The sequence below is a fragment of the Cebidichthys violaceus genome, unplaced genomic scaffold, assembly GCF_023349555.1.
Source record: "Cebidichthys violaceus isolate CVI_PGR_0920_01 unplaced genomic scaffold, fCebVio1.0.p SCAF_13, whole genome shotgun sequence".
Lineage (NCBI taxonomy): Eukaryota > Metazoa > Chordata > Actinopteri > Perciformes > Stichaeidae > Cebidichthys > Cebidichthys violaceus.
Window position 1 is genome coordinate 4,363,318 of NW_027176296.1, and position 16,634 is coordinate 4,379,951.

Genomic DNA, 16,634 nt, shown 5'->3' on the forward strand with positions numbered 1-16,634 from the left:
ATAGTGTTGCACTTAAGTGCCGTACGTAGTCTCTACTTAAATAAATAAATAGACATTTAATGATCTCAGATCAAAATATCGCAGATGCCCGACAAGGTTTCTAAAAATCGGGTTTATCATTCCAAAGTGTGTTCAGAAGCTTCTTTGCTTCCTCTGGGCGCTTCACAGTCCCGCCTCCAGCGCGTAAAAGACCCGACGCGCTTTTTACGCACTGCATTCAGTTGAAGCAGCTTGACGAGGATGCCGGGCACACACACGGGTTATCAGCTGCACATAGGCTTGTACTTTTCGAAATGTTGAATAAGGACGGCTGCGATTCTTTGGAGGGCTTGCAAATCACAATTGGAGAGATGTTGGACTTTAACGTCTCCAAGTCATTGCGCGAAGGCAATGCCACCAAGAATTCCAGTTGTGGATCCGTATCAGTTGGTTTCCCCATAACCATGATGATCACCGGCATGGTGGGCAACTCATTAGCTCTGATACTGGTGTATATATCGTACAAAAAGAAGGAAAATAAAAGGAAAAAGTCGTTCTTGCTCTGCATTGGATCGCTGGCGTTAACTGACCTTTTTGGACAGCTTTTGACAAGTCCAATAGTGATATCAGTTTACCGAGCTGATCTGAAATGGGAGCGTATCGACTCTTCGGGAAAATTGTGCGCTTTTTTCGGTGTGTGCATGACAACTTTTGGCCTGTGCTCTCTCTTCTTGGCCAGCGCCATGGCAATTGAAAGGGCTTTGGCGATAACAAACCCCCACTGGTACTCCAATCACATGAAGACAAGTGTGACAAAGCAGGCTTTGGCTGTCATATGGTGTCTTGTGTTGCTCTTTGCGCTGCTGCCCACTGCAGGGGTCGGGGAGTACACACACCAGTGGCCGGGCACCTGGTGCTTTATTAGCACGGGGGACAGGAGCAATATGTTTTTCGCCATTACTTTCGCTGTACTTGGGATTTTCTCCCTGCTTGTTACACTTTTCTGCAATGTGGTGACGATCCGGGGCTTAATTATCCGGTGTAAAACAAAGTCTGGCATGTCTCAGTCTTCAAAGCAGTGGGAACGGCTGACCACGGAGACCGTGATTCAGCTGTTGGGGATTATGTGCGTCCTGCTGATATGCTGGTCTCCTCTGCTGGTATGTTTCTATGGGCAATTGCAGCCTATACCTTTCTTACAATCAATTGTCCCATATGGCCGAATGAAACTGATGATATAATACTAAATACTTTATTTGTGTATCTTCTAATAATGCCTACATACTTTCTCTTAAAGTGGCATACACTGACAGCCTGTCCTGAAATGATAAATTGCCCTGTGTCATAATTCACAGTTTAATTGGGTTTTATTGTCAGCTGCCTGTCACAAACAGCTGTGGATGTGTGGAGATGCCTCATCTTCTGTTGGCAGGATTGCAAGAGTAGACACTGCACACACTACACTTTTCTGTTTTCTCATTCATTCAGTCACCCTCTGTTACTCTAATTCTCTTCTCTCTGCCCCACAAACACAAAGCAGTCAGATAAATGATGTCATGTATGATTCTTTTGCCATGTAGCTGCCATTTTCCATTAAGGAGCAATCCACTTAGCCGAGTCCTGTTTGGGGGTCTGCTCAGTATGCTATGAGATCATGTCAGACACATATTTAATAGTCCCACCAAGGACGTTAATAGAAACCACAGCACTGTGTTAGCAGTGATGGCAGAGTGAGTTCCTAGAAAGTGAACATTATTCTTTTCTCCTAGTTGTTTGATACAGTATCTACGCAGAATTAGCTTTAGAATAGCGACATTGAATATAAAAACTATTATATCCCAGCCAACAAGTGTGCATATAATATACATTGATCTCTGAGAGGCTTTCTCAATTGTACATTTTCACTGAAGAACAGAATTTGCCTTCATTATCGTATTGGTTCATACAACTTGTGCCTGCCTCTCTCCTCAGGTGCTCATGCTGAGGATGATCTCCAACCAGGTATCCTCACACGACTGCAAATCAATCGCTAGCCGGGACGTGCAGTTAGATTGTAACTTTTTTCTGACAGCGATCCGCTTGGCCTCCCTCAACCAGATTCTTGACCCGTGGGTTTATCTGCTGCTCAGGGAGATCCTCTTTCGCAAGTTTTGCATCGTGGCTAATGCAGTGTCCAACTGCTCCATAGAGGAACGGAAGGAGACCCAGTCGGCATTGGATGCCCTTAACAAGCAGAAGCAAGACAGCATCAACCTTCATAAGTGTAGCTAAGTCAACCTTTGACAGGGATTGCTAACTTGTGACGTTGAAGCAGGGACACATTGGATGGATGTGAAGATGGATATTGCCTTGGATGTGTTGTGAAAAACATGGGGACAACCTTTATCTCCATGTCCTCCACAGAAGGATATTGTGCAATGGGAGACAAGGTTATAGTCTTAATAGGAAGCAGCCATGTCTGGTCTGGGCTTATTTGTTTTGCTTAAAACAAATTCCATTTAAAGTCATCTAACCAGCATACGGATGCATGACCGTGTCACCTCTTGCATTTGGCTGCAGCGTGGGGGCAAGGAATCTCCTCATTGCTAGTTTTCAGTTTTGATAACAACATCTCCCAGACCCAAAAACTGAACATGGGTGACTCTAAATTGACTTATATGGAAGTGATGCATCTCATGCTCTCTTTAGTTTCTGAACTGAGTCATTGCTTTTAACAACTTGAAGCCATAAACCAGTGAAAGGAGAAGTTGTTGTTTTTGTTGGTGTCTGTAAATTAAGAAATAAACTGTAGATTTGCTTATATTAAGTTGTAAATAGCATTGCCATATCTTACATGAAATGTAACCATGGTGGCCATTCAAAAGAAAAATGCTAATCCTAAACTAGAGCCAGTTGTTGATAATAAGATTATTTATTAGTGTCTGTAGTAATAAGAAGTGAGTCGTTTCTGAATGCTGACAAAGCTACCTGCTGATCAATTGTTGTACATTTTATAATATACTGTACGCGGTGTTCCTCGGCGAGCAGCCAGGACTATAAAATGTGAAGCTTTTAATTTGTCTCCACTCTCCCTCCTGAATATGAGTGCACTGGTATATTTTTGTGCAAATTTTTCTCAGCAATTTATAGGTTAAATTTCACTCTTATGAAGAATTGTGTGAGCGAAATGATTTGGTGTGTTTAACATTATGAGATTATGGATAACAGAGTGGCCTGATACTTACAAGGCTGTCAAAGTGTAATTGAGAAATCCCTGCGTATTCCATCGGATTAATAGTATTCTTGTTCTGTTACAATACATAGTGCGTAATGACAAGTGTATCTAATTTCACCAGCCAAATGTTTATGGAGAGAAACAAACATAATGTAGTCTTTTGTCCAGTTACACCAATATAAGTAGAGAGAGGGGAGGTCTTTGGATACAAGGCTGACAAGCAGAAAAATGTTATAATGAAGGAAGCCATGTCCAAACTGTACAAATCACAATTTACAAAAGGTTAAAAAAAAGCTTTTTTGGCATGCCTGAAACTGCTTGTTCAACTGCTCAACCCAATATATGCGGCTTCACAAGCTATCATCAGTATGTAGGCCTACAGTGTTAGGTAGTCACATTAGTACACAGGGGCTGTATCCGCATGTTTAAACATCTTTTTTAGCTACTGCACGAATTCATGCTTTTAATTCTGGGGTGATTGACTCAGACATCTGGATTGTGTCATTTTGTATTCAAATGTTTTGTTCTTATCAGCCAAATTGTGTCTTTGTAGCCTTGATGCTACCTCTAAATATAAGTAAAAGTTAATTTATTTTGAATGGGTACAGTGCAATTCACCAGAGGTCTCAGATTTGAAATCAAGGTACTTTTCAATGAGGTGATTTGGTTTTAGTGCCAGATGACTTAATGTCATTTCCCAAGAGTGCACCTGGAAATCCTTTTCTTTTACAGTGATGTAAATATGATTTTTTTATTTTTAGCCACGTTGTTATGTATAGAACTGTACATGTATTTGAAGAGATCCAATATCTCACTCAAAGACATCTCAAGGATGGATACATTTGCTGTCATGGTAACCTTTGGGTTATGGGACACTTATTCACTTATTCACACCGACAGCACTGCCTTCTCAGCACATCAACCAACGAGATTAGACTTCTGTACACTCTGCTTTGCCCGGGCCTGCCTTTGCCTCTCAAATGTGAAAATACATACAAGCTCAGTGATAATGACCCTAAAGGAAACTGTCAGCTGGGTTAACTGTTAATGGGTTTAAAATTTGAGGACTCATAAATGCTCCACTTATTGAGCTTGTGGCTCTGCATTTTAAACTTTTATTCCAAGCACATGTTCGTCCTGTGCAGCAGTTAATATGCACTTCAACAGAAACATCTGGGGTGTAGTCCATGCATTTAAAACAATGATTATATTTGTTCTCAAGCTGCAGTGGGATATGGGAGGTTTACAATTGACTCAATCAGCTTCCATATGAATCTGCGTCATGTAATAATCTCAGTTCCCTGTCCAGGAGACTCTGAAGCTTCCTGTTCAGAATAATCAGAATAATTACGCAAAGGAATATTCCCATGAAGCTAATTGGCCCTATATTTGGTTTGGAATTGTCCAGTGTGTTACATCCCACCCAACCACCACTGGGGAAAGGAAAATGGCAGAATAACAATGAATTCTTTGTAAAGAGAAAAAATGATACATTTCCACCCTCTGTAAGGCACGGTGTTTACGAGGAGTGCTTTCTGTGGTTCTGCAGTAGAGTTTCAATATATATATATATATAAATGTTCATTAGAACCAGGGGAGATACACATGAGATCATAAATTCTGCTAACTCCAATTTATTGATCCACGCGGTGTAATCTTCATAGGCGATGATAGAATGATAGCTTCATTAAGAGGTCAGTTAGAATTGAATTTGCCCTCTGGTCCAAAGATATTGCATATTGATTTTAAGCTTGATTGAGGTTTGCTCACATGCTTTGAATCCTGTACATTTGTATAAGGAACAGACTATGTCAGCGGGCAATTACACACAAGAGTACTGCATTTACAATTACTGTGTACAAGTACATAATGATGTTGAAAAAGGCTTTATGAGGTCCAGAGAATCTGGTGTTGCCAGCTGGCACCATCTCTCTCACCCAAGTCACTAATGCATGGAAGTGATTTACTGATTGCCTCATGAGCTGAGAAGTCACTTGATGTCTTGAAAGAGATTGATTATGATAAAAAATGTTTGATATTTTTCATTTTTGCTCATGCTCATTTTTTCTATACGCTGTGAAACAATGTTGTAGTATTCAGATGATTACTTTATGGCCCTGCGGAAAACAATATTGTGCCATATTAACAATTTTGACCATCTCTATATAACAAAAACAGCAACGCATTTAACTCCTGTAAACTTCTGGTGTTGGGTATGTAGACTCATAGAATAAATCACTGAAATAGAGGATGTTAACAGAAGGTGTCCTTTCTAGAGAGAAGTGTAAACAATCTTTTTCCTTTCTTGACTCTGTGGTGTCAAGAATTCACAGACTGGCCCAGCTAGTAAACATGTTGTATGAGCAGTTCACTGATAAGGTACATGATTGTTCTTTGCTGCAATTTGGTGCTGCCACCGAGCCAAGTCGCCTTGCAGAACTTGTAGAGCAGTCTCTCAAGTCTATTCAAAGAGCACATGATGCGTATCACAAGTGCACACAGAACAATGGAAACAGGTTTGGCTTACCAGCCAAGGCTCCACTCATGAATGTTAATTCATACCGATGCCTATTAGATGTCCATCTTCTTATCTTTTGTTCACATTACGCCGCTGCTTTTGAACATTTAACATTAACTCTTTAAAGGGAAATGTCTTCAAACTCTGAGACTCGATTCTCAGATGAGGGCTAGCTACATGCTTTCTACTGTTCTGTGCTGTACATTTTGCAACCTTTTTGTTCCTTCAGATATCTTTGACATCTGTCACAGATATGCTTACATAACATGTTGCTAAGGAGAAAAGAGAATTATCTACCTAACTATCAAAGTGTCCTTTTGGTACTTTATGTCTTTGTCCTCTACCTGATTTGTCTCAGTTCAACATAAACTTTTGATTCATTTTGCAGCAGTGTGCTTGGCTAATGTGGTGGTGTAAAGTTGTGATTCCATTAAAATATAGTATATATATATATATATATATATATATATATATATATATATATATATATATATAGATATATAAATAAAGTATATAAGTATAACATCTTTTTTAAATATGTGTTGGCCTTTCGTGGCTGCTGAAGCATGTTTTCTAATTAAATATTTTACATTCTCACCATCATACCAAATAATGACTGATACTAGTGGAGTGTTTTACTGTGTCTTACAAGTAGTGTGCCTCCTGGTTGAACTGTGGTTAGGTCAAATAAAAATTAAATAAAAAATGAGGAATGGATGTGTTCTGGTGCAATGTCTAAACTCATACCATAAAAACACTTATGTCTGCTGGTTGGCTTTGTTGGCTTTAATACTCTGCTTGAAACTGCTTGTCATTTGAGAATGATGATTCAACTGAGAATGATGTGAATGTATTTTCATTGGTGAATGTTTTTAAACACTGTGAATCTTGTTGCTGCTGTGCATTTCAAAGCATGTATAGGCTTCTATTGTTTGTTGGACCTAGAGTGCAATGTGTTTCACATGAGTCAATAAATGGAACAATGTGGTACAAAACACTGCATGGATTAATTTCATTGAGAGGTGTGATGCATGAGACTAAGGTTTCTGGATGTTTCTGTTTGCTGGTGCAATCCATATGTATATGAATATATATACTGCATTGAATATGCTACATATCATACACAAGACAAACAATATTCATTGTGCTTTATATCTCATTTTATTTTAAACCTGGCTTTGCACTGTTAAAACAGATGGATTAGGCTGAAACATATACATATTATAATGTCTACTTCAGATAAACACCTATATGTGTTAATACAACAGTATATTGTTAAAGATAAAGGCATAACGGAGCACCAGAATTTATAGTTTTGCTGAAGAGCAATAACAAAAATGTAAATGATTGTATCATATTTGCTCAAAACAAAACAATAGAACTATTCAAACTTTTAGAGACTGAAGTATAGAACATTTACTCTATTTAGTCTATTGTTTCTGACTTTTTTTGAGTTCTCTGATTTGTAAGTTCATTCTACATTAATTATTTAACTGCACAAATCTGCCTGCCTTTTCTGCATTTGGGTCCTTCTCTTGCTGCTGGCTTTCCAGACTGCGAGACAAGGCTCTGATGAAAGTCTAGAAATAAAACCTTTTATCATTAAATACTTGCATTGGAGGAAGTGTGTAGAGCCTTCTTTATCTTGACATGTTGACCTTCTTACACCTCAGCATTTTGTCATGAGTGTGGTGATCTTCTCAAAAGTATTCGCCAACTTTTTCAGAATTTTGAAGTGAATACTCAAATGCCAGGTAAAATGGTGCTAATTTGTAAAGTATATGGCCATGTTCAGTTGCAGCAGCCTCCTCTTTAATGTCAAAACCACTAATTAGGATTTTAAAAGAAGAAGTTCTAACTGTATTTTACTTTCAGTTACCTTGACTCCCCAAGCTCTGCAGTAACTACAACTACAGCAGGTAATCCTTAAGCAAGCCATGTGAAGCCCAAAGTGTTCAGATGTTTAACCTCCTTAGAAGCACACAGTAAACCGTGGTGACAATGAAGTGCTCATTTAATATACCCCTCATGAATAAAAGGTAAAAGGTCTTTCCATTGTATTATGGATGACATCTGTCACTAATTTGGATGCTTTAATTCAATTAGTCATGAATAATGTAAATCACCGGACACAGTCTTTGGGCTCTGCACACCATGTAGTAATTTTACTGCTGAGTAAGGGCCTGTTGGCATTTAAAAAATTATGGTGGGCCCATTAAAGCTTTATCCTGCTATTATTTATTGCTGTTAAGCTCAATAGACTGAGGATGTGTGTGTGTGTGTGTGTGTGTGTGTGTGTGTGTGTGTATATATATATATGTATATTATGAGGAAAGCACAGAGACTATGTTGGTGTTTTAATATGAATTATAGATTTGAAATCACTGTAGAGGGTTTGTAAAGGTTGTAGAAATAGGAAGAAAAAAACATGTATAAGTTAATGTGCACATTGCCTCTTTTTAGCTTGTGAAGGTGAAAACATGCTGGTGTGGCGCTACAATTGTCTGTTTCTTTAATTGGTCTATTCTTGTTTTTTGGTGAAGTGTCTCTATAATAAGAAATGTGCAGGACCTGTACTAACATAACCATTTCCCTATTACCGCCAAGTGTTTTAAAAGAAGTACTGTTTAAGTGATTCATTCAGTCTCACATCTTTAAGCAGCAAAGCACGCACACAACAAAAACGTCTTAGCAGTAATATCCTCACCAAGTTGGTCTTTGATTTAAAGGAAATATATCTTAAAAACGTTTCTATAGTCTGGACTGTGGCCTTGAAGGATGTCAGTAGACCATTGCTGCTTTTATTTATTTAATGCTCTCCTTCCATAGACCATTATGCTAAGAGAGATAAATGTCTGTTCACTCTAAATGACATAATTGCTCCTCCAGGGCCTCTCTCGGAAGAGCGGCGGCATTACTTTAACTGAATTAATCAGGTTGGTGATGGATGCTTCTACTTTACCACTCTTATGCTTTTAATGTATTCTTTGAATGTATGGACCAGGTCTTTGTTCACAGAGTCTGGACTGTGGGAATAAGGCAAGCCAATGCTGCTGGGCTTTGTGCGAGGATGAAGTATCCTCGGGTCAGATAAGCAACCAGGGTGAGTCACATGGTCACCTGCCGGCTGCAGAGAGGATCCAGCAGCCCCTGAATATAATTACTCTGCTGCTGTGGAAAAGATTGGACTGCATGTCCTCAGGCAATTACCCATTATGGCCCCAAATATAGCGGTTGGAAAGGTATGTGATGTTGGCGTACGCTCTCAATGAATGACAATGAGGATGAAATATGTAATGCTTGTTTACTTAATCAACAGTGAGTGGAGACTTGATTTCCAGTGGGACCGAACACATACGCAAAAATGTCAAAATATGAAGTGTCAACAGATGCTGTAGATCGTATAAGCAACCTCCCTCATAATTTGATATAGACTGACTCATTGATAGTCACTATTTCACTGCAAGACCGTTTTACTCTAAATCTCACATCTAATTTATGTGTTTTATTAGCATGGGGAGAATTGTGGTCAGTCTTTGCGAGACTCCTATCAGTTTCTACCCTGCAGTCTGTCACTGTTGCTCTCTGCTGTTTAAACGTAAACTAATGAAGCCATAAATCCATCCAACGCCTGCATGACACTCACATGGTCAACAGTTCTCTCATTTTTGGAGTCAAGCATGTATCCTAAAAAACATGTCATGTCACGCTATCACCCTGTTAATGTAGCTTCAGAGATAGGCCTACTAAGTGGTAATGTTATACTATGTACAATGAATATGCCAAATATAAGTGACACTTTCACGAAGTACACTTATGCAGAGAATACTTTTAGCAACCATTAGAAAGCTTAAAGATTTTCTTTAATATCTTGGCAAGCCAAAAGTGTATTGTGTACCTTTTTGTATTTGTCCACATGGTTGCAATAAAAGCCCTGTTCTAAGAAGATGAGCACAATAAAAGGTAATTATAGCTTCAATAAAGTAAAGTATCAATAAAGCAAAAGAAAATGCATGTTTGCTGTTATCGCAGTATATTTAGAGTGGAAGGTCACTAAAATGGAAATGACATGATTTTGATCCGATGGATAAAAAAAGTTGTCAGTGTTCAGGAGGGCAAATTAAATGGTAACCAGGTATACAGTGTGTGTGTTCAGTGCACTTGAGGGCAACTTGCAAGGTTATGCTAAAAAGGCCCTGTTTGTCTTTTTTATTGGCATTTCAATAAAGCTTTTTATGAACTTGTGTCATTTAACATTAAGACATCGATGCAACACAAACCTGAAATGAAGACACGAGCCAGATGAGATTCATTTCACCCTCTTAATGTTATTTGATAGCGTGGCATGTAATAGAATTAGTAAAGTAAATAGCACACACAACAGGTAGACACTGAATCCATGGCGCTGATATGTTGCTATAGTAACGCTGTTATTTGTTGATGTTGGTTATTCCTGTCAAAGGGAAATTGTTGAATGTAATTTGAGAGGATTAAAACATTTATTGAATGTGGCATTTTTAATATAGCCCACTAATGAAAGTATTGCAATATTTATGAATTTGCAGTTTTACAAACTGGCCGATTGTGACATTCCCGGAAAAATACTATATCACAGTTTTCTCCATTGTATAGACACAACAAATTAAACTATGTACACAATTCTGAAAAATAGCATGTTAGATTGGAATTTTGGATGCAGCCCAAGACCGATAAACACAAAAGACAATTTCTTTGTTTTCACTCAAAAAGAAATTCCACACCAACCAGGACTAAAATCTTAAGGATTGCCTCTTTTAGAGATCACCAAACTTATTACAATTCCTCCTAAGGGGTCATGAATGTGTGTACCAAATGTAATGGCAATCCATCCAACAGTTTTTGACGAATTTCACACAAAACCACAGAAAAAAACAACCTTTTGGTGGTGAGGGGATCCCCAATAATATTAGGATTAGGGAGCCATGAATGTCTGTATCAAATTTTGTTCCAATTTATCTGGTAGAAAATTAGCAATTTAATGGAATATGTGGAAAAGGAAAATGCATGTTCATGTGCATGTGACAGTACTCAAGCATAGTGGTCCACTGTTTCCTGTGGCTGATTATACAAACATGCTACATTTGCATGTTCATAGATGAATGTTAAAACAAATGGGTGCAACATCTTCAAGGATGTCAACTGTAAGAGGTCTAGGCCCAGTGAACACACTGCTGTTACATGGGGGAAACCTTATTTAAATTCAGTAACAAAACGTGTGAAAACATCGTAAAACATTGTTTCTAGCTCCCAGTTGACCGTTATACACAAATACAATAAAAGAAAGCAACATAATAGACTTATCATGATTGAATTTTACTGCAGCCATATGCTCCAGGGCAACACTGCAATAAAGACAGTAATACAATTGTAAGACAAATCACTCGATGCTACATTCCAGCTTCAAATATTTTTTGAGGATGAGATTCTTTTGCCATTTTGGACCCTCCAGCTCTGCTCCTACAACAAAAGTTCCCAACATTTCCTCTAACTTCAGTCTGCTAGATGTTAATATTGGCCGCCCAAAAGACATAAATTTGATGTTTTTCCACGTGGTTGGGTGTATTGATCTGCAGCATGAATGACTTTGAAAATGATGTGCTTTGCATCCTCCACTCTGCTTGGCGCTGCCTGAGCACTTATGGGCCAAATCCAACCACATACATCTTTATAAAACCACTCTGCCCTCTTCCTCCTTGTCTGCTCTGCTACCAACCCTGTCGGAGGTTCAGCGTCTGTCTTTTTGACCACAGAACAGTAAGAAAAATGAAATTATTCAAAAAATATTAATATAGGCAAGGCAAGGCAAGTTTATTTGTATAGCACATTTTAACAACAAGGTCATTCAAAATGCTTCACATAAAACCATTAAAAGAATCCAAAACTCCAAAACTGATGACTGCCACAGTGGCAGGGTGTAATTTTATTGAGGGTTTTTTTTTCTGACTAAGTCCATTCTAACAAACAACAAATTATGGTGAAATGAAATCAACAAATGATTCTAGATCTGTATTATATAAAATACAAATACGTTTTTTATAAGCACTATGTTGACAGCAGTGGTTGAAGAAGACTTTTTACTTTACTAACACAACAGTCTAAAAGCACTCCAACACAAGTCACAACATGAATTTCAAATCTTAAGTTAAAGTGCAAAAGTATTAACAGAAAATGTATGTACTTAAAATATTAAAAGTAGAAGTATCTATTATGCAGAGAATTGCTAATGTTAGTGTTATACTGTATTTGTGAAAGTATCACTTTACTGCTGTAGTTGTTAATATGAAGCACATTATAAGTACTTACACTGATGGGTAGTTTAATCTATAACAATGCATTATATTTAGGGAACTGATGTTATATTTTATATGTAAAATCTTAATCTGCAAAGTAATTTACAACAATAGCTGTGATGGAAGAAGTACTCAATCCCTTAAGTAAAAGTAGAAATACCATTGTCTAACAATAATCTATTATCAGTAAGTCCTGACGTTTTTCCTGTTCCGATGTGAGGGTCACGGGGAGAGAGAATGTCGCATGTGTACAGATTGTAAAGCCCTCTGAGGCAAATTTGTGATTTTAATAATAAATTGAAGTAAAAGTACAGAAGTTTTATCAGGGAAATTATTTCACCGTAATTTAACGGTAACTTAATTTACTGTTTTTTTTACAGTGCAATACCGTAATTTACTTTTACAGACTGGATTGCGGTATGTGATAGAAGGATAACTGTGTTTTACCGTGATTTTACAGTATATGCCACAAGGTTACCGTTTATTAATCCAACCCAATACTTTTGCATTTAATTCCCAACATATAAAAGAATAACAATAGACATTCAATACATAAATGTTGCAGTTTATTACATGTTCTCAAATAATAAAGGGACATTTGTATTACATCACAAAACTCACAATGTACTGCATATTTAGAAGAAAACTAATAAACTAATAAAATCTTTAATGAACAGCTTAACTAAACTCATTAGCATCAACATCAAGAACAGTGTAATAGCATCACAGTCTAGCTTGTTAACAAGTCTTTATAGTTAATTTGAGCTGCATGAACTGATTTGAACACACATGAATGAAAACAATATAGACAGAGAACACCTTGAAAGAGGACTTGACTGCAGCGTCTGGCTGGTATCCTCAATCTCTGATGACGAGTAACTGTAAAAAAAAAACAAAATAAAAAAATTAGAAACACAATGTTCTGAACTTTGAAGTCTTTGCAAAAAGCTAATACAACAATACCATACAGTTTACATTAACAGACTTGCCTATGTGATGAGTTGATTACATTAGGTGAAGTAATGAAGCTAAGACAATGGACTAACGTTTAACAATAAAATGAGTTTGATCTGGTGTTAATATTGCTCCTGGGATAACACACGTAACGTTACTGTTCGCGTTATCTCAACTGTTCATCGTCTTAAACACACATCGGCAATTCCTGGTCCTCTCTCCATTTTGATAATCGGCCCATTTGCGGTCGTTGAATAAGAGCACAAGAAAACACAAGTTAGGTTACTAACGTTACATCTTAACACTTTAATTGGTGATTAACTTTATTTATGTTAACTTAACTTGCTAGCTAACCTTTCCGAGGCTAATTGAGCTCGAAGTAGCTAATGTTACAGAGCTAACGTTAGCTCCACTAATATAAGCAACCTAATGTAACGAAACAGACCAAGTAAAACATTATCTGAGATGTTCACAGTTCAATAATCATGAAGACAAAACAACACTGTTGACTTTGAATTTCGGATGATAAGCGCAACGTTACCTTGGCTTCTCGGTTGATCTCCACATGTTGCTCAGAAGGATGAACTGAAGCTGTTGTGTCCAAAGTCATGTTCAGGAGCATTCGGTCACGTCTTATCACTCAAAAAGGACTTTTAAGCAATGAGCAGTTTGAATAATGAAAATATGCTATGATAGATAGATATAGATAGATAGTAACTTTATTGATCCCGCGAGGGGAAATTATTTAGTTACAAGCAGCAATAGGTTCCAGAGCAGTAATAGGTTACACATGTCACAATACACAATATATACAATTACAATTATAATATGTAATGTATGGTCATTAAAGACACATTAACCTATAATAGACAGTACAATGTAGATGGATTGTGATTCACTGAACTTGTATAGAGAAACGTGTATCCACTTCCTCACAAAAAATACTGTATCATGATGTTAAATTACGGTAGTCTGCTGTTATTGTTAATTGACAGCATTAACTGTTAATTTACATGCAAGGGATGAACATTTAACTGTATGTTACAGTTATGAAATACTGTAAGATACCGTTGAAAATCCACCATAAATTTACAGTAATTTGTTAGAAAGAACCAAAAGTACTGGCTCCTTTCATAGTGTTATTGTATTATTCTATCATTGTTTTTAGAACATGTAATATTTTAATGTTGTAGTTCATCAATGTGGAGCCAATTTACAAGGGCCATGATCATATGTTTTTCTTTTATATAAAAAGTAGTCCTCACTATACTATAAGGCTCAAATAAATACAGTGGAGGGAAAAGTACAATATTTCCTTCTGAAATATATTAGTACTGTTAGAAATATAAAGTTGCATATAATGAAATACTACTACTTAAAGTACAAGTTTGTCTACTTGAATACCTAAATGTACTTAGTGACATTCCACTACAGGATTCATGTACTGTTAGTGGATAAGCAGCAGCCTACATCAGCATGTCTACTTTATTATATGAAACTGAAGATCTTTACAGTGAACTAACTACCGTTATTTCTGCAAGTTAGTATGCAAGATACAGTGGGGAAAAAAGTATTTAGTCAGCCATTAATTGTGCAAGTTCTCCCACTTAAAAAGATGAGAGAGGCCTGCAATTTTCATCATAGGTATACCTCAACTATGAGAGACAAAATGAGAAAAAAAAATCCAGAAAATCACTTTGTCTGATTTTTAAAGAATTTATTTGCAAATTATGGTGGAAAATAAGTATTTGGTCAATAACAAAAGTTCATCTCAATACTTTGTTGTATACCCTTTGTTGGCAATTTTCTGTAAGTCTTCACAAGGTTTTCACACACTGTTGCTGGTATTTTGGCCCATTCCTCCATGCAGATCTCCTCTAGAGCAGTGATGTTTTGGGGCTGTCGCTGGGCAACACGGACTTTCAACTCCCTCCAAAGATTTTCTATGGGGTTGAGATCTGGAGACTGGCTAGGCCACTCCAGGACCATGAAATGCTTCTTACGAAGCCACTCCTTCGTTGCCTGGGCGGTGTGTTTGGGATCATTGTCATGCTGAAAGACCCAGCCACGTTTCATCTTCAATGCCCTTGCTGATGGAAGGAGGTTTTCACTCAAAATCTCACGATACATGGCCCCATTCATTCTTTCCTTTACACGGATCAGTCATCCTGGTCCCTTTGCAGAAAAACAGCCCCAAAGCATGATGTTTCCACCCCCATGCTTCACAGTAGGTATGGTGTTCTTTGGATGCAACTCAGCATTCTTTCTCCTCCAAACACGACTAGCTGAGTTTTTACCAAAAACTTCTATCTTGGTTTCATCTGACCATATGACATTCTCCCAATCCTCTTCTGGATCATCCAAATGTTCTCTAGCAAACTTCAGACGGGCCTGAAGTTTGCTAGCTCAACTAGTCGAGTTGAAAGTCCGTGTTGCCTGGCGACAGCCCCAAAACACCACTGCTCTAGAGGAGATCTGCATGGAGGAATGGGCCAAAATACCAGCAACAGTGTATGAAAACCTTGTGAAGACTTACAGAAAATGTTTGACCTCTGTCATTGCCAACAAAGGGTATATAACAAAGTATTGAGATGAACTTTTGTTATTGACCAAATACTTATTTTCCACCATAATTGTTGGAATGCTGATTCAGCATTCCAAGTATTGTTATCCTAATCTTTATTGTTGGAATGCTGATTCAGCATTCCAAGTATTGTTCTTCGAATCTTTATTGTTGGAATGCTGATTCAGCATTCCAAGTATTGTTCTTTGAATCTTTATTCAACTATTTCTTCCGTACGTATTTTGGCACTTAATAACTTCCACATTTCTTAAGCTACAGAAACCATTCAACTATATAAATGTTCAGCTTTTTCAGGAGAGGGGTGCTATTTCTTATAATTTTTCTAATCTTTCAACTTTTTGAATTATTAAGCTTTTTGCAACTTATTTTTTGAATGGGATGTCTATGGAGAATATTTTTAAATCCTCTTAAACTTGTTCAACTTTCAGGTCCTTCTACTTCCTCATACTTTCAGCTACAGACACCATTTAAACTTTCAAATGTTGAGAAAACCCTGACCAATGATTGTATGTTATAATCATTTTGATATCTTTTACACTTTTTGAATAGTAGCATTTTTGCTTTCATGTGTTTTTCAGTCCTTTTCTGCTTTTATAATGGGTGTGTATTGCGCAGCTTAGAGTGCGTGATGTCACCGCTAGAGTGAAGAGAAGCCTGAGATTCCTGTGAAAAAAATATTTGTCTTTTGCGACTGACTCCTCAATTTTCACTCTACATGCATAATTTTTGGATGGAAACGTAGCTAATCTTGTCCTTGTCGTAGACATATGACTGTGGAATCCCACAGGTTTACACATTTGGCTCAAAAGCCTTTACTTGAGAGGAAAACCAACTTTCTCCTCCATAGACCCCAATGTTAAAACGTACTTCAAAAAAGTCTTGCACAGACAACCATACCCCATTTCTAAATCGCCATTGAAGCCACTTTTTTTTACACTACAGATCCAATTTTCACATGATCTGTTCTTCAAGTCATCCTCCCTCTCCAGTCTTAATATTGGAGCAATAGGGGCTATGGTTATGGGGGTTTTGTGGTTTTGTTTGACAGGTGTTTTC

General features: G+C 37.5%; 1 protein-coding gene across 2 annotated transcripts; it reads left to right on the forward strand.

Annotated features, from left to right (window-relative positions):
- Window positions 1-279: 279 nt before the first annotated feature.
- ptger3 (prostaglandin E receptor 3 (subtype EP3)) lies at window positions 280-6,129 on the forward strand. Of its 2 annotated transcripts, XM_068707470.1 has the most exons (3): window positions 280-461; window positions 1,951-1,980; window positions 2,077-6,129. In XM_068707470.1, the coding sequence occupies exons 1-3, from the start codon at window positions 294-296 to the stop codon at window positions 2,248-2,250; spliced, it is 372 nt and encodes a 123-aa protein (XP_068563571.1). In that variant the 5' UTR covers window positions 280-293; the 3' UTR covers window positions 2,251-6,129. The 2 variants fall into 2 exon arrangements, with proteins under 2 accessions (XP_068563571.1, XP_068563570.1); XM_068707469.1 differs by having other exon boundaries at window positions 280-1,139; window positions 1,951-6,129.
- Window positions 6,130-16,634: the final 10,505 nt, after the last annotated feature.